The 23,923-nt window shown below is 42.1% G+C and overlaps 1 protein-coding gene across 3 annotated transcripts in view; it reads right to left on the bottom strand.

The window, feature by feature from the left end:
• KHDRBS3 (KH RNA binding domain containing, signal transduction associated 3) overlaps nucleotides 1-23,923 on the bottom strand; it is a 145,154-nt gene that overhangs the window by 50,846 nt on the left and 70,385 nt on the right. For 2 of the 3 annotated variants that reach the window (XR_009760222.1, XM_061606985.1), the window contains exons 3-5: nucleotides 18,178-18,294; nucleotides 8,120-8,266; nucleotides 4,098-4,237 (exon numbers count right to left, since the gene is read on the bottom strand). Coding sequence is in view for 2 of the 3 variants with exons in the window: in XM_061606985.1 (XP_061462969.1) it covers nucleotides 4,098-4,237; nucleotides 8,120-8,266; nucleotides 18,178-18,294 (404 nt within the window). In the remaining variant the exon portion in view is untranslated. The remainder of the gene's footprint in view (nucleotides 1-4,097; nucleotides 4,238-8,119; nucleotides 8,267-18,177; nucleotides 18,295-23,923) is intronic. The other variant, XM_061606987.1, reaches the window with a different exon arrangement.

Genomic DNA, 23,923 nt, shown 5'->3' with positions numbered 1-23,923 from the left:
AGGGAGATCTGACCAGTGGGCATCTGGTGAGTAGGACCATCCTAGATGGGCCATTAGACAATGAACAATGAGTGTGCAAAAGAGCCTTACAGCTGTCTAATGAGGGAAGTTGTCATAAGAGGGAGGGAAGTGTAATAGAGCAGACAGTGATATTAGAAACTAGGAAGCTGCTGAGTTATACCAAATCAGATGATTGGTCCATTTGGCTTAGTATTCTCCATGCTGACCAACTGCTCCAGAGTTTCATGCACAGTCTCTCCCAGCCCTACCTGGAGATGCCAGGGATTGAACCTAGGACCTTCTGCATGCAAGGCAGATAATTTGAGCTATGGCCCCTCCCCATAGGAAGGAGAGGTATTTGTGTTTTGGGGTGAGTAAGAAAAGAATAACGCTTCAGAAGAAGGGACAGACTACCAAGTGGTTTTGAGAACTAATTCAGCAACTAATGCTCCAAAAGTCAAGATTCTACTTTTTACCCATATTCTAGATTTGATTAAACTATCACAGTTATTGAATCTGTAGCCAAATGCAATTTTTTTGAACCAACAGATGCCTCAGATAACAACTAATAGTTCATATTCTGCAACACATCTATGTTTCTGGCTGAAACAGGACCCCCCTCCAATAAAACCAGAGACTGCAAAGTTATGTGAAGGGGGCCTGCCAACCTTTGCATTCTGTTGCTGCACAGTTTGTTTTGCTAGTCACAATTTTGTCATATGTTTTGCATCATTTGTTTCCATTAGACATAAAAATTACTCACAGGGTCAGTATCTTGGACTATGTGCTTACTGAATTTCAAAATGTCTCTGTTTCAGACTCCCACTTACAAGAACCCTGTTAGACCACATCAAGCTCCATCTTGTCCAGTCCAGCATCAACAATCTGGAAAATCCTGTGAGTAGTCCATCCAACCAAGTCTAGATCCCTTCAAGGCACTAAATACAGTGCCTTTCTAAAAAACCTTTACAGCAAACCTATATGATAGGTCAGTTAGGGGAGAGACACTGACTTTCTTAAGGCCATTTTAAAAGTTTGTGGCTAAGCTGAGACTGGAACTGGGATTTTTTTCAGATAAAACCTCCTGTTCAACTAGTGACATCAACATGAGATGGGCCATACTGAAGGTTAACTCAGGCAATCACAGATCATGATGACATGCTGACAGTACACCAGGAGCAGCCAGACTGAAAAAATCAGTGTGCTTTTGCAGGGAGTTGACAATTTTGAGGTCTAACCTGAAGAAGCCTACAGGAAGTGGGCAGATATATTTTATAGATCACAGATCGTCAGAGGTCTTTTACATCTTGGCCCCCGTAGGGATAATATAGACCATTCAACAGACCACTGCCAAGAATCTGCATGGCACTTTGCAGATAAAATAACTCAGATTCGTTCTGACTTGGATGCTATAGTTGATACAGTCTCAGTGGATGTAACTTTGGCTCCGTTCCTTCCTGGAGGGACGAACCCACAAAGTGGTGCTGGGGGATTCCTGTTCGACTCCTTGGCCGTTGGCCTGTGGGGTCCCTCAGGGCTCAGTTTTGTCCCCCATGCTATTTAACCTCTACATGAAACCACTGGGAGAGGTTGTCCGGGGATTTGGGGTTCGGTGCCATCAGTATGCTGATGACACCCAACTCTACTTCTCCTTTCCACCTAACTCCAAGGAAGCTGTCTTGGTTTTAAACAGTCCGTCATCAGTGGTGGACTGGATGAGGGCGAACAAACTGAAGCTTAATCCAGACAAGACAGAGGTGCTCCTGGTCAGTCGAAAGGCAAATCAGGGAATAGGGATTCAGCCTGTGCTGGATGGGGTTACACTCCCCCTGAAGAGGCAGGTTCGCAGTTTGGGTGTGCTCCTGGACTCAGCTTTAAATTTGGAGGCCCAGGTTTCTGCGGTGGCCAGGAGCGCTTTTGCACAATTAAGATTAGTGCGCCAACTGCGCCCGTTCCTTGAGCCGTCTGATCTGGCCACGGTGACACATGCCTTAGTTACATCCCGTTTAGATTACTGTAACGTGCTCTACGTGGGGTTGCCTCTGAAGACTGTTCGGAAACTTCAGTTGGTGCAACGTGCTGCAGCCAGAATGCTAACTGGGGCTGGTTACAGGGACCATACAACTCCCCCGTTACAAAAGCTCCACTGGTTGCCACTCTGTTTCTGGACACAATTCAAAGTGCTGGTGATGACCTATAAAGCCCTATATGGCTTAGGTCCAGGCTATCTATCAGACCGTATCTCCCTATATGAGCCTGCCTGGGCCCTGAGATCCTCAGGAGAAGCCCTTCTCTCAATACCTATGTCCTCACAAGCACGACTAGTGGGGACACGAGATAGGGCCTTTTCGGTGGCTGCCCCGAGGCTTTGGAACTCCCTTCCTAGGGAAGCAAGAATGGCCCCCTCCTTGCAGTCCTTCCATCGGCAAGCAAAGACTTCTTTATTTCAACAAGCCTTTGGAGAAAGCTGTTAAGGACAGGACTTGAAGGGTGCTGCATTGCTATTGTCTAATTGTATTATTTTAAACTGAGTTTGAATTATGTTAACTGTATGTATGAATGGTTTGAATACTGCAAATTGTTTGATTCAATTTTTATCTAGACTTTTGTATGTTTTTAATTATATGTGTGCTTTTATCTGGAAGCCGCCGTGAGTTCCAGTTTTGGAAAAAGGGCGGGGTAAAAATAATGATAATAAATAAAATAAAAATAAATCAATCAGATGAAAGGCCTATTTAGTCTGGCATTCTCTTTCCCACAGCGGCCAACCAGAAGCCCCTGCAAGGACCACAAGCAGAGAAGCAGCACAACAGTATGTTCCTACTGATGCTCCAGCAACTGGCATCCAAAAGCATGCTGCTTCTGATCCTGACTCTCCATGAAATTTCTAAACCTTCTTTTAAAGGAATCTAAGTTGGTGGCCATTACTATACTCTGACAGTGGTTTTGATAGTTAAACTATGTGCCATCTAAAATAGTTTCTAATATTATGAAGGGGGGGCTTCTCTATTTTCTGCACACCATGCATAATTTGATACATTTCTATCAAGTTCCTCTTACATGTCTTTAAAGAGCCCCAAACATCACTGTAGCATTTTCTTACAGAGGAAGTTGCTCCAGTCATTTTGACTGCCCTTTTCTGCACCTTTATCAGCTCTACAATAAATTTTTTGGTATTCAAAAACCAGAGCTGTACATACACAGTACACAATTGCACCACAGATTTTGTATACGGGCATTAAGATACTGGAAGCTTGATTTTCAATCCCTTTCCTAATTATTCCTATCAAAGAATCTGCCTTTCTCAACAGCTGCTTCAAACTGGCTCAATGATTTCATTGAGTTATCCACCAACAACCCCAAGGTATCTTTCTGGTCAGTCATCATTGATGTGGCCCCCGTTAGTATATGCATGAAATTAGGATTTCTTACCCCACCATGCATCACTTGCTTACTATGCACTGTATCTGCCATTTTGATGACCATTCACCAGTATGGAGAGATCCTTTAGGAGCTCTTCACTTGTTGTATTCACCATGCTGAGTAATTTGGTGTGATCAGCAAATGTGGACATTTCAATGCTCATCCCTACCTCTAGAGCAATTATGAACAATTTAAAGCGCAGGTCCCAATACAGATCCTTGGGGAATGCCATTTAACACCAAGGACCACAAGCAGGCAAGACTATTTGACCTGAAAAAGTTTTTTTCACCTCCCTCCCCCACAGCAGACTCTTCCTCCTAAAATTGCATTCTTGTATATCCTCTGTAACGTTACTGTGTTACTGCTTTGAGTATTAAACATGGTTGGTTAAACATGTACGGTATTGGCAGCCAACATGATGCCCTCCAAATGTTTTTGGGTGATGGGAATTGTAGTCCAAGAATATTTAGAGGGCACCATGTTAGCTACCACGGACATATGGGATACTGGGATTCAAGTCTGCATCAACTCTAAACTCACCATTAAAAATAAATCACCCAGCCACAGTTCCCCACCTCTACGATTATATAAATATACGTGAAAGTTTAGCTAACTGGTATGAGGAGGCTTAAAAAAGTTGCAAAGCATTTGTGTAGAAATTAAACATCCCCTACCTTGCCAAAGCAGGAGCTGGTACTCCCCGTGCCCTTAAAGGAGGTTTTCCACGAACTACTGGAACGTCTGCATTTTCTGAACCGCCATTCAAATAAGTTAATTCCTGCAATTGTGCCTGTCTGATTTCATCATTGTAGTCCTAGACGGGAAGGAAAAAACTTCTATTTAGTCATGTCTGCAGATACTTACACAGCTTGTGCAAAATGCAGTGGCCAGATTGGTAACAGGGACCAGACGGTCCGAACATATAAAACCGATTCTGGCCCGTTTGCATTGGCTGCCTGTATGTTTCCGAGCTCGATTCAAGGTGCTGGTTTTGACCTATAAAGCCTTACACAGCTTGGGACCACAACACCTGATGCAACACCTCTCCCGATATGAACCTACCTGTACACTACGGTCAAGATCAAAGGCCCTCCTCCGGGTGCCTACTCCAAGGGAAGCTCGGCGGGTGGCAGCAAGGGAGAGGGCCTTCTCAGTGGTGGCCCCCAAATTATGGAATGATCTCCCTGACGAGGTGCGCCTAGCACCAACACTGTTATATTTTCGGCACCAGGTCAAGACTTCCTCTTCTCCCAGGCATTTTAGCATGTGTTTTAAATTGTTTTTATATTGTTTTAAATTTTAAAATTGTATTTTAAATTGTTTTTAAAATATGTGTTTTAAATTGTATATTTGTTTTAATGTTTTTGATTGCTGTAAACCACCCAGCGAGCTTCGGCTATGGGGCGGTATACAAGTGCAATAAATAAATAAATCTAAGGCATTTTATTTTTGAGTTTCTTACAAATATTCCATACACAGTCATAAAGGTACAGGCACAGGATTGGTACAGAGTTACTTTTACTGAGCTGATTTAGCTTCCGGGTGCAACAGAAAAGTTTGAAATGATATTCCTCACAGGATGCATAACATATTATTCTATCTCAGTCCTCATTAAACTGATGCCAAGACTGCCACACTCTTATCCTCTCTTGAAGCTTGGTCAGTGAGCTGGGGCAAGTGTCAAGAACATAGTAATTGTCTTTTGGAATCCAAGTCTATCTAGTCCAACATTATAGTTTCCACCAGCATCATCTGGATGCCTTTGAGTATTCACAAGCAAGATGTGGAGGTGACAGTTTTCTCCTCTTTGCCCCTAGTGCCTGCTACACTGAAGTTTACTGCTTCCACCAATGGACTTTATTTCCATTTACTTGCCATGGCAGATTGCCATTCAGTAAATCATTAATTTGTCTACCACTTCTCGCATACACTCACTCACACACACACACACACACACTCTTGTGCTTCTGAGCAAAAATACTTCTGGACTGTGTAAAGAAAGGTACAGAGATGTTAACAGTCTGGATCCATCATGATTCTATTGGTTTGACCTGATGACCGTGCAACAATTACAACCAGATTTACAAATTAAACACACACACACAGTGATAACGTTAAGAAAAGTCCTAAAATGTAATGGTGTAAGGTGGTGATGTCTAGTTGGATAATCTGCTTCAAATCTTAGCCTCTGAACTGGTGTTTTGAAAAAGGTTTGACTTAAAAATACCTAGCACTCAAAAGATTTCAAGCCAGAAGTTCTAATTCATAAATAAGATGCAAGCAGTAAACCTTCCTCCTCTCCACCGAGTTGCTTTCAAAGAGTATAACAAAAATTCAAAACAAAGTTATTTCATAGTTCACAGAACATCTCTCAACTGTATGGAGGACTTCAAAGCAATGTTCAAAGAGGACACGCTCTTCCTTACCCAGGACACAAAAATAGATAAGCAAGCTAAAGATAGCATTTCAGAGTTCAATTTCTATTCCAGGGGATTCTATAATTGAGCTGGATAGCACTATGTAAAGGAGTAACAGGGATGACGAAGTCCAATATAGCTTCTTTCATCTTACTTCAAACCTTGCTCTGTGTGGGTTTCCTTTCCCACTGAATAGATTTATTCAAAGTATTAGCAATCCTGACAGGATTTATTGTTTTAAACAGTTCATTAACCAAACAACAGAAACAGCCGGGATTTTTTTTTTTCTTAAGACAAATGTCTTCAAAGTGTATTGGGTGAGGTAGAGACAGAAGGCAGCGGATTGCTGAAATGATTTCCCAGCTTTCCAATATAGAACTATACATTTGTTTCCTGCCAGTTTTTTAATTAAAAATGAGCAAAAGCATGGCTATGTGAACCAACTCTTTACTTGCTACCAAATGGAAAAGTTGAACTGTAGACTAAGGCTGTACACAGAAAATTACCAGAAATTCTGGTGATGGTTTGCGACCTATCACATATCTCTCACAGCCAACTTAGCGTGTGCTTCCTAGCCTAATAAATGAAGAGTACTTTTCACACCTTCAATAGGCTATTCAGTGAACGCGTTGGGGGTAGGGTGGGGGGAGGGAAATTGTGACTGTGCCTACTGGCCCCATCCTGAATTCCCTGTGTTCACCAGAAGGTACTAAAATGGCTCTAAAGTAAACATATCACACAAACTACTACACTTCACCAACTAACACACTATTGCTGGCAAAAAAATATTGACCAACACATGTTGGCTATGATTCAACGCTGCTTAATCATATCTAAGAGTTTTAAAAAGAGGCAAAATGCAGCCACATGACAGAAACATCCAAATGAACACAATTTCTGGTAATTTTCTGCAAATAAAGCCTTGGCGTTGTAACTTTTAATTTGGTAGCAAGTAGGATGTTGATTCTCATAATCTTTTTTTTTTTAACTCATGTAAAAATTTAAAAACTGATTCTCCAGACCATTGCTCAAGGCAGCATACAAGATGATGCTGACATCAAACTTGTTAGAATATCAAACATTTTAAAATTAGAAAGACATAGTCTCCAACAAGATTGTAAGCCTGCCACACAAAACTAAGTAGCTAAGATACTTTTTATCTGGAAACTGCACCATACAGATGTAGTGGTGCCAAAGTCATGGCGGAATACTCCTTTCACAAGTGGGACCTTTCACCAAATGTGGGCAGGGCTATGCCAGACATCATTTTAGCTAAAACTCACTGACCTGCCTCCCTCTATTATTATACTGATAATATAAAAATAATAGCACTGAACAGACAGGGGTATAAGCTAGAGTACTGTTATATGTGATTGTTAACTCCCAAAAAGCTGCAATGGGATGGGAGACACAGTTTATTGAAAAAAGTAGCATTTGCAGAAATTTCAAGGGGTGCTTTTGTTTGTTGGTTTCAGTTTTGATTTGATTTCTTTTCAATTAATACTAGAAAACTCACTCTTTATGCATACATTTCTCTAAATTAATCTCTATCTATTGGTCTGTCTTTCATTGCCCACATCAGCTGACTTTGCTGGATCAGACCAAAGATCTGATGCTGCTGGAAGGTTACTAACAAGCATGAATGTGATGGTGTTTTGGTTAGTCCTCAGCTCAGCATCCGATATTCAGAGTTTTTATACAGAGTTTTGATGTCACGACTGATGGCCAATGATCAATCTTCTTTCTTAGTCTAAGTCTAATCCATTTAAGAGCAAAGATAAGCTCATGTCCATCACAGCTTCTTGGCTACACTGAATTTCAGGAACATGGTTCCACATCATAAATAGAAGAAGCTAGGTGAAGTGCAAGACAGGCTACAGCTCTTTGTGGCTGCTTCGTGTCAATTCACACAGGGTAATATCTTGTGCTCTTTGGTTTCTAGGTTGGCACAGTGGCAATGGTGCTTTTAGCCATGAGCAGGTGGAGATGCACGGAACAGCACAACATACATGCCAGAATGCTTCCTAATAACAGCTTTTGACTTTATATACCCGATGAAACACTGTGATGCTACTGTGTAGTAATGCCTCTAGCAATAGCATCTTACAGAATTATGATGCCTTAGATGTTCCCTAAAGTGTTGACCAAGTGAGTATTCAAAAATTAAATTTACATTCTAACCTGAAAATATTGGGGGGGAGGGGACCACACTCAAATGCTATACCTATTTTTCATGTACAGTAAAGATTGACATAAAAGAGGTTGCAATGTTTACTAACAGGGATGAGGAACTTCTTAATTTCTTCAAGTGCATGTCCCATTCTGGCATACGCTTCTGCAGGAGGGGCAAACACTTCAATTAACACATGCAGATCATCGTTTAGGTGGAAGTATTTGGCTTCTCCACTTTTTCTCAACTCTTCTTCCTGGAAAAATGGAAACGTTTTATATATAAAATCATCATATGGGGGAAGAAAACATAAAAGCAAACTTTTCATTAATGGTTTCCATTTTAAAGACAGTTCATGTTTTATTTATTGTAAACGAACAACCTATGCAAGGATGGAAACAAACTTGCAGTATGGATTGATACCTTACAGATTAATTCAAGATACTGTTCCAGAGCCTGATAGCGATCTCCTGTTTTAGACAACACAAAGAGAAGGGCACATGCTTTGCATGCAGAAATCTGGCATCTCCAGTCACAGGTGGGAAAAAACTATTTTCTGAAGCTGTGGAGACATCTTGTCAGTACAGACAACGCTGAGCTACATGGACCAATGCTCTGGCTTGCAATGAGACAGTTTCCTTTGTTCTTAACAAGCCCAAAGACTTCCATGTACAGAAACCTTGTTTGATCCTAACATAATATCTTCTGTTAGAATTTCAGCAGTATAGCATACCTACTATTTCAATTGTACAGAACCCTTCTGACTGTCATGTCCATTGCCACAAATGAAGGTCACACATTACAGGCTGAGCGAAAGATGCATGCAGTGTATATTCACATCTGAACCAACACCACATACCTGTTTTAGCATATGAATGTATAGTGGACCCAGTGTGGGATCCACAGTTAACTGACATTCCAAACAGTATGCCCCCTTCTGAATAACAATATACACTCTAATCTATAACACAATGAAAGCTTATTATTCTGCAGGGGTCAAGGGAAAAAGGAAGCACCTATGTTATAGGGCTTTCACATTATAATGAAAACTGCACTGGAAGAATGTGTTTTTTTTAAAAAAAACAGATGAGAGGATCAGGGCAGAAGCAGAAGCAGAAGCAGCTTCTAAATGAAATTCAACAGGGATAAATGCAAAGTTCTACACTTAGGAAAAGAAACCAAATGCACAGTTATAAGATGGGGGATACTTGGCTCAGCAGTACGACATGCAAGAAGGATCTTGGAATTGTCGTTGATCACAAGCTGAATATGAGCCAGCAGTGTGATGTGGCTGCAAAAATGGCAAATGCTATATTAGGCTGCATTGACAGAAATATAGTTTCCAAATCGCTTGAAGTATTAGTTCCCCTCTATTCAGCACTGGTTAGGTCTCATCTTGAATACTGCATCCAGTTCTGGTCTCCACACTTCAAGAAGGATGCAGACAAACTGGAACAGGTTCCGAGTAGGGCAACGAGTATGATCAGAGGACTGGAAACAAAGCCCTATGAGGAGAGACTGAAAGAACTGGGCGTGTTTAGCCTGGAGAAGAGAAGACTGAGGGGAGATATGATAGCACTCTTCAAGTACATGAAAGGATGTCACATAGAGGAGGGCCGGGGTCTCTTCTCGATCGTCCCAGAGTGCAGGACACAGAATAATGGGCTCAAGTTGCAGGAAGCCAGATTTCAACTGGACACCAGGAAAAACCTCCTAACTGTTAGAGCCATACGACAATGGAATCAATTACCTAGAGAGGTAGTGGGCTCTCCGACACTGGAGGCCTTCAAAAGGCAGCTGGACAGCCATTTGTCGGGAATGCTTCGATTTGGATTCCTGCATTGCGCAGGGGGTTGGACTTGATGGCCTTATAGGCCCCTTCCAAGTCTATTATTCTATGATTCTAAGCAAAACAAAACAAAACAAAAACAGACATAGGTCAGTGGAGAAAAAAACGAGACAGAAAAATACTTGAAAAAGGCAAACTGCTGCCATTGAAGCTGAGGCTAAACCACAGCCGCAGTTAACAGATTGAACAGGAAGGAAAGAAGAGGTAAGGGTAAGACTAAGGAAAAGAAAGTTAACAAATTGAACTCCACAGACAACAACAAAAAGGCTTGAGAAGTAACTGAAACTGAGAAGACCTGAGTGATAAACAATCCCTTGCTTCACTTGAAGGACCACTGTTTTTAAAATCAGAAGTTGGCAATCTTAGTGCCACTCAGTAGGGCTGTGAAGTCTTTTTGCTATTTTTCTCCTGGACTGTCAACTCCTCCCCAGCCAGCAGTTTTCAGTTTGCTCCATCTTGTTTTACTTTCATCAAAGTATTTTCTATTTGTGTGGTACTTTACTTCCGCTCTGGTTCCTCTTTCTAGCCCTTCTTCCTTGCCTCTGTTGCTTAGCAACAGAGATGCACAGATGCTTCGTAGATGCTACTGACCCACACGGAATGAATACAGGTTAAGCACAGATGAACCATGGAGATCATAGAATAGCAGAGTTGGAAGGGGCCCATAAAGCCATCGAGTCCAACCTCCTGCTCAGTACAGGAATCCAAAATAAAGCATACCCAACAAAGTGCTTGTCCAGGTGCCTTTTGAATGCCTCCAGTGTTGGAGAGCCCACCACCTCCCTAGGTAATTGGTTCCATTGCCATACTGCTCTAACAATTAGGACGTTTTTCTGATGTTTACTCAAAATCTGGCCTCCTGTAACTTGAACCCATTATTCCATGTCCTACGCTCCGGGATGACCAAGAAGAGATCTTGGCCCTCCTCTGTGTGACAACTTTTCAAGTACTTGCAATGTTGTATCTCCCCTCAGTCTTTTCTTCTCTTTTCAGTCTCTCTTCATAGGGCTTTGTTTCCAATCCCTTGATCATCCTTGTTGCCCTGCTCTGAACTTGTTGCAGTTTGTCCGCATCCTTCTTATAAAGTGTGGTGTCCAGAACTGGACACAGTACTCAAGATGAGGCCTAACCAGTGTCAAATAGAGGGGAACTACTACTTTATGCAATTTGGAAACTGTACTCTGTTGATGCAGCCTAAAATAGCATTTGCCTTTTTTTGCAGCCGCATTGCACTGTTGGCTCATATTCAGCTTGTGATCAGCAACAATTCCAAGGTCCTTCTCGCATGTCGTATTACTGAGCCAAGTCTCCCCCATCTTACAACTATGTACTTGGTTTCTTTTTCGTAGGTGTAGAACTTTGCATTTATCCCTGTTAAATTTCATTCTGTTGTTTTCAGCCCAGCACTTCAGCCTATCGAGATCACTTTGAATTTTGTTTTTGTCTTCTAGGATATTAGCTATTCCGCCCAATTTCCTATCATCTGCAAATTTGATAAGCATTCCCTACATCTCCTCCTCCAAGCATCCATTTAAAAAGCTGAAGAGCATTTGGCTCAGGATCAAGCCCTGCAGTACCCTGCTTGTTCCCTCCCTCCATTTTGAGAAGGAACCATTGATAAGCACTCTTTGAGTAAGATTCTGGAGCCGTGGATCCCCCTGATAGTTGTTCCATCCAGCCCACATTTAGCTAGCTCGCTAATCTGAATATAATGGGGCACTTTGTCAAAAGCTTTGCTGAAGTCGAGATATATTATGTCCACAGCATTCCCACAGTCTACTAGGGAGGTTACCTGATCAAAAAATGAGATAAAATTAGTCTGGCAGGATTTGTTCTTGATTCTATGTTGGCTTCTAGTAATAACTGCATTGTTTTCAAGGTGCTTACAGAGTGATCGCTTTATAATCTGCTCTAGAATTTTCCCAGAGATTAATAAGAGCATGGGGAAAGGAAGGGAGTGTTAAGAAAGCTTATTAGAGTGCATGTCCCCTCTTTATACAAGAAAGATGAAATAAACAACCTTAGAACCAGAAGAAAATGCTCCTGTGTTCCCAGAAATCACTGTTGTGTACCTGCAGCTAGATACGCTGGTCCACCTATTTTATTAAGTGTCTTATCAATCATCTCATTGCACTCATGCCAATACAAGGGAAGCCAAGAATAGTATTTATTTCTTAATGGGAATGAGATAAAGTAGTACCTGTACATTTTTAAGAACATAAGAACATAAGAAGAGCCTGCTGGATCAGGCCAGTGGCCCATGGCCAACCAGGTGCCTGGGGGAAGCCCGCAAGCAGGACCCGAGTGCAAGAACACTCTCCCCTCCTGAGGCTTCTGGCAACTGGTTTTCAGAAGCATGCTGCCTCTGACTAGGGTGGCAGAGCACAGCCATCATGGCTAGTAGCCATTGATAGCCCTGTCCTCCATGAATTTGTCTAATCTTCTTTTAAAGCCGTCCAAGCTGGTGGCCATTACTGCATCTTGTGGGAGCAAATTCCATAGTTTAACTATGCGCTGAGTAAAGAAGTACTTCCTTTTGTCTGTCCTGAATCTTCCAACATTCAGCTTCTTTGAATGTCCACGAGTTCTAGTATTATGAGAGAGGGAGAAGAACTTTTCTCTATCCACTTTCTCAATGCCATGCATAATTTTATACACTTCTATCATGTCTCCTCTGACCCGCCTTTTCTCTAAACTAAAAAGCCCCAAATGCTGCAACCTTTCCTCGTAAGGGAGTCGCTCCATCCCCTTGATCATTCTGGTTGCCCTCTTCTGAACCTTTTCCAACTCTAGAATATCCTTTTTGAGATGAGGCGACCAGAACTGTACACAGTATTCCAAATGCGGCCGCACCATAGATTTATACAACGGCATGATGATATCGGCTGTTTTATTTTCAATACCTTTCCTAATTATCGCTAGCATGGAATTTGCCTTTTTCACAGCTGCCGCACACTGGGTCGACATTTTCATCGTGCTGTCCACTACAACCCCGAGGTCTCTCTCCTGGTCGGTCACTGCCAGTTCAGACCCCATGAGCGTATATGTGAAATTCAGATTTTTTGCTCCAATATGCATCATTTTACACTTGTTTATATTGAATTGCATTTGCCATTTTTCTGCCCATTCAGTCAGTTTGGAGAGGTCTTTTTGGAGCTCTTCGCAATCCCTTTTTGTTTTAACAACCCTGAACAATTTAGTGTCATCAGCAAACTTGGCCACTTCACTGCTCACTCCTAATTCTAGGTCATTAATGAACAAGTTGAAAAGTACAGGTCCCAATACCGATCCTTGAGGGACTCCACTTTCTACAGCCCTCCATTGGGAGAACTGTCCATTTATTCCTACTCTCTGCTTTCTGCTTCTTAACCAATTTCTTATCCACAAGAGGACCTCTCCTCTTATTCCATGACTGCTAAGCTTCCTCAGAAGCCTTTGGTGAGGTACCTTGTCAAACGCTTTTTGAAAGTCTAAGTACACTATGTCCACTGGATCACCTCTATCTATATGCTTGTTGACACTCTCAAAGAATTCTAATAGGTTACTGAGACAGGACTTTCCCTTGCAGAAGCCATGCTGGCTCTGCTTCAGCAAGGCTTGTTCTTCTATGTGCTTAGTTAATCTAGCTTTAATCATACTTTCTACCAGTTTTCCAGGGACAGAAGTTATGCTAACTGGCCTGTAATTTCCGGGATCCCCTCTGGATCCCTTTTTGAAGATTGGCGTTACATTTGCCACTTTCCAGTCCTCAGGCACGGAGGAGGACCCAAGGGGCAAGTTACATATTTTAGTTAGCAGATCAGCAATTTCACATTTGAGTTCCTTGAGAACTCTCGGGTGGATGCCATCCGGGCCCGGTGATTTGTCAGTTTTTATATTGTCCATTAAGCTTAGAACTTCCTCTCTTTCCGATACTAACAAAGATGGATATCTTTGAAAGAAGATAGGAAGAGGAAGGAAAAGGAAAAGAGAAAGAAGAGGAAAGGGGTCTACTAGAATGTTCTGTGTATGTGTGTGTGTCAGGGCTGGCAGTCCTATGCATAAGACCATGAATGACTCCAGATATACTGAGCAGAGCACATTTCACCAGGCGATGTGGCTCTCCAACTTCAGTTAAAGTACATGTTTGTAAAGTACATGGTACTCCTGTGCTACGTTAAGGTACTTCAACAATATTTCTTGTTCTATTTAGCAAGTGTTATATATAACCAAGATCTAGCATCTTTTCTTTCTGAATAGGTCCACAAATAGAAGTTTTGATTGACTGACTTTTAAAAAGCTCTTGTGTTTGCTCTTGGTGTGTTGTAATTATGAGTTACTTAGAAATGACAATCAGTACCAGCTTATTGCCACTAATCCTTTTGTTGTAAAATTTAGAGCATTCAGACTGCCTAAATTGGATGGAAAAGCAAAGCAATCTGATTAGTTGATTAGCAACTTCAGAGCAGGGGGAATTAACACACCATAATTAGCTGTCTGAAACTTGTCAAAGCTGGTAATAAAATGAACAGCAAAACATATATAAATGGAAGCCTTCAATATTACCCTTTTAGCTGCCCCCCTTCCCCATTTATGGCATAAAGTTGGGAAATATTCAGGCTCAAGATTTGTATTCAAGAGTTTTACCAGCAGGTTGTCTGACTTGCACATAATAAAGTAGGCTTTTGAACGATGAAGATAATGCTTGACTTGTGAGTGATTTAGGGAGGTCCAGAGGCAGAATGGGTAGTACCAGCAAAAAGAAATTTAAAATGGAGAAATCTAAGCCAGCTAGCACAAAATCCTTCTTAACGTTAAGATCTGTTAGACTCTAATAATCTCCCTTGGGAAGCAGTACAAGACCCAATCTCCTGAATAATTTAAGACCAAACAAAGCACTGGAAAAAGACGCTCTAGTGAACAATCCTGCATGTCCCAAAGTTATCTAAATGCAGCATCCAGGATTCAAAACAAAACTGCACATTAGAAAGATAATAAACTCTTGGTAATGGCCAAGTAAATTGAAAAGGAGGGTTGCAAACACACTGGACTTACTTCATACGATCAGTATAAAACTCACTGAACAGCATTTTAGTTGAAATGCCAAGGAAACTAAATGGGATTCAGACACTAGATATAAAATATAACTTTCCAAACATTGATCTGCTAAGGATTTCCAGTTAATACAATGAGGAAGCTCTTCTATGAGATGCATATAAAAGTAGGACTTCTCATGATTAAGAGCTTAAGAAAGTCTCAATCTCTAATAATCAGAATGGCAATTCACTATGTCCTTAGCACAACTGTATTCTCTACAAGCATAGACCCCCTACAATTTGAATCAGAGATATTCAACAAATGAAACTGAACAATTCAGGCATGTTAGTCACTGGCTAACATTGACAAAGTCACTGCAGTTAAGCCTGTTATTTACAACAGCCCTGTGAAGCAAGTTATATAGCACCTTATGCAACAATAAAAAGGTATGGGAAATTTCAGCATCCCAAGAAACAGCAGTCATTTTTAAAAGACCAAGTTTCTAGCCCTTAAGACAGTGCACATACAAAAACCTCTATCTCCCTATATAACCAGGAGCAAAATTATGCACAATCTATTCAAATTTGCTAAATATGAGTAAGGCACTGAGCACATAATGCAGTCTTTCTTGGTGCAGAACTCCCATTTTTACAGGAATACCCTGCATTAACGTACGCAATAGGTCCAGAGCGAGTACGTAAACCAAAAATGTACTTAAAGTGAAGCACTACCTTTTTTCACTTATCGATGCATATACTGCACTGCAATTGTCACATACGGGCATAACTGATGTAAATAATGCATTTATAACTAAAATAAACACAGTAGGCCTTATTTTAAGAAAAAGTTTGTAGTTGGAAACTGATCGGGCGGTGGCGTCATGCCATTAAGTGTCCGTTCCTGTGAAGCGAGCATAGGTAAACAGGGGAATGGTGCTACTGCAAATATGTCCGTACTCATGAGTGTCCGTAAAGTGAAGGTCCGTATAGCGGGGTATTCCTGTATTTTTTAAAAGCAAAGTATTGAGGGTCATACTCAGTGGCACTTATCCTCAGCTTTCAAAGCTGCAGGCTCAGAGGCTAGAATTTCCATTAACAAAACCCGGAGAAGCTGTGCTGGTATTTCTTTTCAATAATGCCAAACAGGCTACTTATTTATAATCTACTATTAAAGCCATCAGCCTTTGAGTAGCGACCACCAAATTCCTTATCTGTATCAGGGATAATTGTGGTAGTGTGGCCCAATGTGTTGTTGGGCTTAGATGGTGAACACACAAATTTGAGTTCCCTTAGAGACAAATTATAAAACATCTTACACAACAACAAAAAGTATGCAAAAGTTTAGCTCCACCAGGGCTAGCTGCAGCCCACTTCTTGTATTAATGTTAATGACAATAGATCAACCTAATCTGATCTTGGAATGTATGCTCATGCACACACACACAGTCTTAGTTCAGACATTACTGCCAAACCATGGTTTGGCTCCTTCCTTGTGAAATCCTATTCCTCCCCTCTCTTCTCTGTTCGTGCTACCCTGGGCTCCTTCTAGGAGAAAGGGCAGGATATAAATTTAATAAATAAATAAATGGTAACCATAAGTCTACCATGACTTCCAAATCAAGCAAAGTGTGATTAACATAAACCATGGTTAAAAACCCACTTCAAACTGTGGCTTCCATTTCCAGTTTGAAGGAAAATTGAAAGGCTGCAGCTCGTCTATGTCATGCTGAACTTTCGAGACTCTATGACCTTGAAACTGGGGAAGGGAAAGGTGGAGGATCATCTCTCTCTGTGCTTGTGTTGTACTATCCCACTGGCTTCAAATGACTCTGATTAGCTCCAGGCCTCCTCCCAGGCATGGAGTTCAGGAAGGGATGGGGGGAATCATTCCAGAAATTGGCCCCACACTAAGGCACACAGAGCATGACGTAAGTAGCCCTTTTACTAGCACACCTGCTTCTGAAGCCTGGGCAAAATAAGCTATGGCAGAGTAAAGAAATACAGTGTGCAGCAGATGGCGAACAGCCAGGGGACCATATTGTGTACATCATCAGCCACTGCCTCAAGCTATGGAGATGAAGAGATGGGACTGCAGGACCTCTCCATCAGCTCAGTTGAAAGACTAGCAATGTTTGGATCCTCCTCTCCAAATCTTTCCATTTTGGCTGGTCACTACAAGAACTCTGTAACAAAGAACTGGTACCTGAGCTTGCTTGTTTCTTCTTCCTTCCTATCCCTTTTTCCTTGTGTGTTATTTTTTTTAGACTGTAAGTCTGAGAGCAGGGACTATCTTGTCACTGCTATTTGTAAGCCACTCTGGGAGCCTTTTTGGCTAAAGGGTGGGGTATAAATGCTTTCAACAAACCTGAGAGACTTGGGGCATTGCAAGAAATCAAGAATGTCCATTTTGTTGTATGAAATGTGAGAAGGTGGGTACCAGGCCTTATACCACTCAGTTCATCTAGCTCAGTACTGTTTACACAGACTGGCAGTGGCTCTCCAGGGTTTCCCCACCCTACTTGGAGATGCCAGGTACTGAACCTGGGATCTTCTGTCTGCAAAACAGTTGCTCTACCACTAAGCTACAGCCCTTCTCCAACAAACATACTTAAGGTAGTAGAGTCTTTCACATCTATGCTTTGGGGAAGTTCTAGCTCTGGACTTATTGCACTGAGCAGGAGGGTTGAACTAGAAAGTCCTACAAGGACGGTCCAACTCTTATTCTTAATATTTCACATTAAGAAACTTACTGGCCTCCTTACTTCACTGGCTCAAACTGGACGCAATAAACGGGACACACGGTTGACACTGAAAACAGCAGCACTACGTTTCCTCTCTCCCGCCCTCCCCCCTTAGTAAAGCTCACTAATACCAAGTGTATGATGTGATATCATTGCACTGCAGTTCTGTCTGCCCCTCACAAGCAGGAACCATCAAATTGGAGTAGGGACAGGGAAAAAACCCACAGTGCAGTGATATCACATCAGACATTTTATTATTACTAGGCATGATCAGGTGATAGGACCAAGCGGGCAGCTGATGGCTTTGGAGGCCACTGTATGCCTGCCCTTATGTGTAGCGGTACAGTTGTCTGCGTCCATAAAGAAAGCATCACCACCAGGGAGTTCCCCTGAAGACAGGAATGCACTATGGAAGGGGAACCAACATGCAAAAGGAGATGGGGTAACATGCACTTCTTGATTTGTGTTTGCTTTGACTCTCCCCAGACTATACTAGTAACAGTGAAGAAAGGCACACACAGCAGTACAGTGCACACTAATGATCTTCAGCTAGCAGTTTTACCTTTGCCTTGTCCCTCATGGATCCTTTTCCCAATATTGACATTTTTGTCAATGTCTCTTCTTGCAAGCGCTTCAGAGAATTGCCACGTGGGCCCAAAAGTTTCCCCACAAAGTTGAACTGAAAGACAAAATAAGCAACAACAAAGGCAATAAAAAACTACCCATTGTGCTGAGGAGCTGTAAGAGTGACTTAAGATTCTTGCTAGGTATGAAAAATGTTGCTGAAAACAGCATTTGGCTATTTCTGCAAAATAAAGAAGTGTATCGGGTTGTAAATTTTACAGCCACTGAAAAGGAGAAAAAGGCAGAAAAAACAGACACAGAAAATAAGCCACCACCATTTCTGTCATTATTCCACACTGAGCAATAACTGCATTGAAAGGTTTTGAGACCACAGAAGGGCTGCATAAGGGCAGTCGACAGTAGCAAAAAAGGAAAATGTAAGAACTTGGAAGCAATATTACCATCCAATATAAGGCAACAGCCCCAATCCAGGCAACATTAGTCAATTCACATTCATTTTCTTCATGGATTTCAGTGGAAGTTGGACAGACATAGCCTCGGACCTTAACAGCTGGAGTGGAAGGAGCTCACAGATGGGGCTCTCCCACTCCTTCCTCCCCCCCAATGCCTGCAGCCCCCTCAAAGGTTGATCTGCAGGGTTAGAATACCCTCCTGAGTGGTGTGAGATGTGGAGGACTGCTGGTTACAGGACAGATATGAGCTTTTACAAGGTGCCTCCACCCTATGTGAGAAAGCTCCCCACTTCCATGAGTTCCCTTCTACTTGTGGTTTCAAGGCTCCAAACCTTTATCTTAAATCTCCCACAGTGTGAACCCAGTTTCTGTCCAGCTTTGCATTCTGTATGCAAATGTATAAATGACTGATCTGAAAACTGGTTCAACAGTCACTCTTGCCTTTCCACACATGCTCTAAGTGGGATGCCGACAAGGTGGCTATTTTGTGTGTGCTTAACAAAAGCAGCCATGTATGTTTCTGTTCATTCATCTTAGTTTTATAAATTAAGTAACAAAAAACTGCAAAAATTGGAAGGGAGTTGCTAAGCTTCTCTTGGGACTCAGGAGAAACAGTGGGAGGGAGAGGGTAGTGGCATCACAGCATGAACCAACAAATACAGGTGGCTGTTCCCCATTTCAACAGAAACTTGCAGAACAATTTTCAAGAGTTCATGTCCAAGCTGAAACACCTGTGTTTAGAGTGGTCTAAAACAGCCTCCACCGCTCTCAAAATAGTGCACAAGTTTAAGCACAAACAGGCCAAACTAAACACAATGTAGGAAGTCCCATGACTAGGATCTCTCGCCTTTTTTGTTTTAGTTAAAAGCAGCTGGGGGGGGGAGTGCTAGAATCCAACTACGGCTGAGGCAGCTGGGAGCGGGTTTCCAACCTGTTCCACCACATGACGTCTCCCCATTTAAAATCAACCCACACACATTCAGCTATTTGCCCTGTGGACCAGATGGACCTAGCCACAATAATTCGTACTTCAATAGCATCCAGGTTATATTATTCCAACATATTCTACACAAGGCTATTTTTGAGAAGTACCTGGAAACTACAACTGGTTCAAAATGTAGTAGCCAGATTATTAATTGGAGTGTGTCGTACACCAACACTGGTATTTGGCAGCCTGTTTGTTTTCAGAACCAATTCAAAGTGCTGGAATTGAACTGTATAAAGATTTAAATAGTACAGAACCAGACTAGTGTTAGGATGGCCTCCTCTCATATGAACCTATGCATGCACTCAGATAAACGTTAGCAGACGAGCAAGGCCGTTTCAGTTGTAATGCCTGGGTTGCAGAATTCTCCTCCAAGTGGTTTGAAAGTTGAGCAGGGGAGGGTGGGGACCAGGCAACATAGTGCAACTGAAGAGGGAGCACCTAGGGACCGTGTTCCAAGCAGCTAGTCCACTTTGCTCCATTCCTTCTTAGCTGTCTATGGCATCAGTGGTACATGCTCTGGTAACCTCACGTTTGGATTACTGTAATGCGCTTTACGTAGGGCTACCTTTGAAGACAGTTCGGAAGCTACAACTAGTGCAAAATGCGGTGGCCAGATTGCTGACAAGGACCAAGCGGTCCGAGCATATAACACCTGTTCTGGCCAGCTTGCACTGGTTGCCAATATGTTTCCGGGCTAGATTCAAAGTGTTGGTATTAACCTATAAAGCCTTATACGGTGCGGGACCACGATACCTTGCGGAACGCCTCTTCCGATATGAACCGGCCCGTGCACTACGTTCTGCTACGAAGGCCCTCCTCCGGGTTCCAACTCACAGGCAGGCCCGGAGGGTGATGACAAGATCTAGGGCCTTCTCAGTGGTGGCCCCCGAACTATGGAACAGTCTCCCCGAGGAAGTACGCCTGGCGCCGACTCTGCTCTCCTTCCGGCGCCAGGTCAAAACCTTCCTATTCTCTGAAGCATTTTAAGTTACACTGATTTACTTTTTAAAATGTTTATTGTATTGGATTGATGATTGTATTTTAGTATTATTTTGTTATTCATTGTATTTTTATGCTATTTTATGTTCACCGCCCAGAGAGCTATTGCTAGTCGGGCGGTATATAAATTTAATAAATAAATAAATAAATAAAATAAGAGAGGCCAACATTTAAAATTGATGATGGATGAAATGCAGAGTGCAAATGCCTCACTTCCACCTTTAGAGGGCTGAGAATGATACAATCCTGCTAGTTAGGAGATCTGGGTAATTCATGAGAGGTCTTCATAGTGATTCACATGTTGCAACAGACTCCAGTAACTGTAATGAGAATATTTCAAAAGAAGAACCTTCAGCCCTTTTTGTCAAAAGCACATTCTCCAGCTTTGACTTTGGAAATTCAATAATCAGAATTCACATACTTTTCTATACATACCTTGCACTTTTGCCAAGTAATGACTACAGCTGTCTGTAAGATTCAGATTCTAGTTATAATCATTTTGTGAGAAACTACTACTTTCTCATACAGAAAAGACAGCACCCAACATTAACATGACAGGAGGGAACTCATCTAGCTGCAGGTTTAATTTGAATATCCAGCCCTTTTTACCTAGATATAGTCCTTCAACAGGATTCTGCTTGTACAGAACTACATAGTTTACAGTTACCATGTGTTTCAAGACATCTATATATTATTGTGTGCCTATTTGTTTATTGTATAGTAGGGCCCAGCTTCTCGGCGTTCCGCTAATACGGTGCCAGTGGGGTGATCAGCAGGAGGGGGGCTGGAGCTCCCCGCACTCCGGCTGATCACGCCGGAGCAAGGGAAGATCAGCTGCAGTGTGCTACAGCTGATCTTCTCCTCCTCTGGCGCGATCACTGGGTTAGGTTCCAGACCGCCGCGCTACAGATGATCCGCTTTTCGGCGGGGGTCTGGACCCTAACCTGCCGTATGAATGGGGCCCTACTGTATCAACATACTACTCAGCATGGTTTTGTTGTTCTTGATCCTCTAACCAGACTCTGGAACTCTGAGCAGAAGTTGCCTCCACATCATGAATCCTGCATAGCGTTGCTTGAGCCTTGGTCAGGTGTCTCCCTCATTCCTACAGATATTTCAACCTTTCATTAATGGAGGGTAATTCCATGTCCAAATAAGTTTCCAAGCTTACCAGGCAGCAGAAGCTTATAGCGATGAGCGCTTTTTACTAGGTGCATGTTTTCAGCACTATCTGTAGCCACAAGGAACCTTTGGCAATATTTGCATAGTTCCCACATCTCCACTAGGGATGTCAGAAACCATGAAAGTTACATTCCTCATAAATCTGATCTAATACAGATGTTGCCAAACATGCTCATGATAACATCTACGGCCAACCGCAGGTTCCACTGCAAGCCCTCAGGGTAACAATGGTAACAGCAATTCAAAAATACCTGACTTGTGGGTGACTACACATGTGCTCAGAATATACATACAAACACTTTGAAGTTTGTTGCCATCACTATATGGAATCTTAACAGCCACAACCATCTCTTTTCCCAGTACCTGATCTTGTATTTTCCTTAAGATTGTAAAAGCAAGGTTAGCACTTCTCTGTACATGACTTGACCACTCAGGGAAGCAGGGTAACTAGGGACAGTCCCCATTCCACTGAAACTAGCAGGAAATCCAGCCCTGGAAGGTCTTAACTGATACAGGATTAGCACTAGCTACTTCAAACTGCACCCTGCATGCCAGTGTCTACAGAAAGAGCTCCTTCAGATTTAAAAGATTAGGACATACCTTACAACAAAGCTACTCTGCTGTTTTGTATACCAAGCCTTTAAGAGTGACTGATTGAGTTCAACTCCTTTCAATATCTGGGTATACTGGAAGGGGAAAAGGTTCTGTGGATAACAGAAGTCAGTAAAGAGATCTCTGCAGATACTATATACTTAATCCCTGAAAGTGTCTACAGGAAGCAGGCTCAAAAACGCTAGAATTGACAAAGCTCTGCTCTCTTAACATATCAGACCAATTTAGACATATAAAAGGGGAAATGGGCAGTTCTTAAAATCAAGTGCTACAAGTAGTTGCCCCTGCAAAGTATCTGTGCTGGGACAAGTGCTGATGAACCACATTATTCAAGGGGTTAAAAAAGGAGGGGGGTAACAAAGAGCTCCAAGGGGTTATCTCCAAAATGGGTGCATGGGTAATAAAATGGCAAATGTGATTCAATGCAAGCAAGCGTAAAGTGATGCGTGATGGGGGGGGGGAACCCTAACCCGACATATACCCTAGTAGTTTCTCAGCTGGTGAAAGAGATTTTAGAATTGTGGTGGACAAGACACTGAGCCAGTGTGTGGCTGCTGTCAAAAGTGCAACTGCTTGTTAGGGGTCATCAGGAAAAGAATCAGAAATAAAACTGCCAATATCTTATTAATCTGTTGAGCCCTCATACATCTGTGTTTATTTTCATACAAGTGAAGGGAATAGGGCTGCCCAAAATATCCATATCAGAAACACAAACTAGAAAAATAAGGCAACTAACTGACTTCGGCTCTTTCTGTGCAAGCCCTTGTTCAGATGTCTATACCCATATGACCATCAGCTGCTAAATAATATAGGGCAAGTTCAACTAAGGTAAATTGAAACAACAGGATTAAGCAGCAACAGAGTAGCATAGAATCAATACCAAAATGGGCTTCTCATGACCTAAACAGCACAACATACAAACAGGCAACAAATGAGGACAATGGTTTACAAGAAGTCACCTGACTGACACAATACCTCCAAGATTCTGTATTGGGGCTGGTGACATAAATTATGCAAGCTGTGAAATAGCTACATTTGTCGATGCCGCCAAATTATTCAAAATGATGACATCCAAAGCAGCCTGTAAAACTCCAGGAAGATCCCTCCAGAGTGGGTGAACATGCAACGAGATGGGTAACAAGGTTCGAGAAGTGTAAAGCGATGCATGGTAGGAGAAAAATATTTGAACTTCATAGCCACAATGATGTTATCTAAACAGGCTGTGACTACCCTAGAAGATATCTGAGGCACAGTAGAGAGCTCAATGAAAGTGTCAACTCCAACAGTGCTACAGCAGCTGCAGAAGAAAACTCAATGAGGGGAATTATTAGGAAAATGGTTCTACTGAACACAAAACTACCCATATCCTACAGATTTTTATCTTCAGTGTGACTGGATTTGGAATACTGCATATAGTTCTGACCACCCTATCTCTATTGTCATGTTGCATTTGGAACATGTTTTATAATTGTAATGGCTTTAACTGCTTT

This window comes from Rhineura floridana, chromosome 1 (genome assembly GCF_030035675.1).
Source record: "Rhineura floridana isolate rRhiFlo1 chromosome 1, rRhiFlo1.hap2, whole genome shotgun sequence".
Taxonomy (NCBI): Eukaryota; Metazoa; Chordata; class Lepidosauria; order Squamata; family Rhineuridae; genus Rhineura; species Rhineura floridana.
The sequence above is the reverse complement of the archived record's forward strand: the minus strand, read 5'-3'. Positions and strand labels throughout refer to the sequence as shown.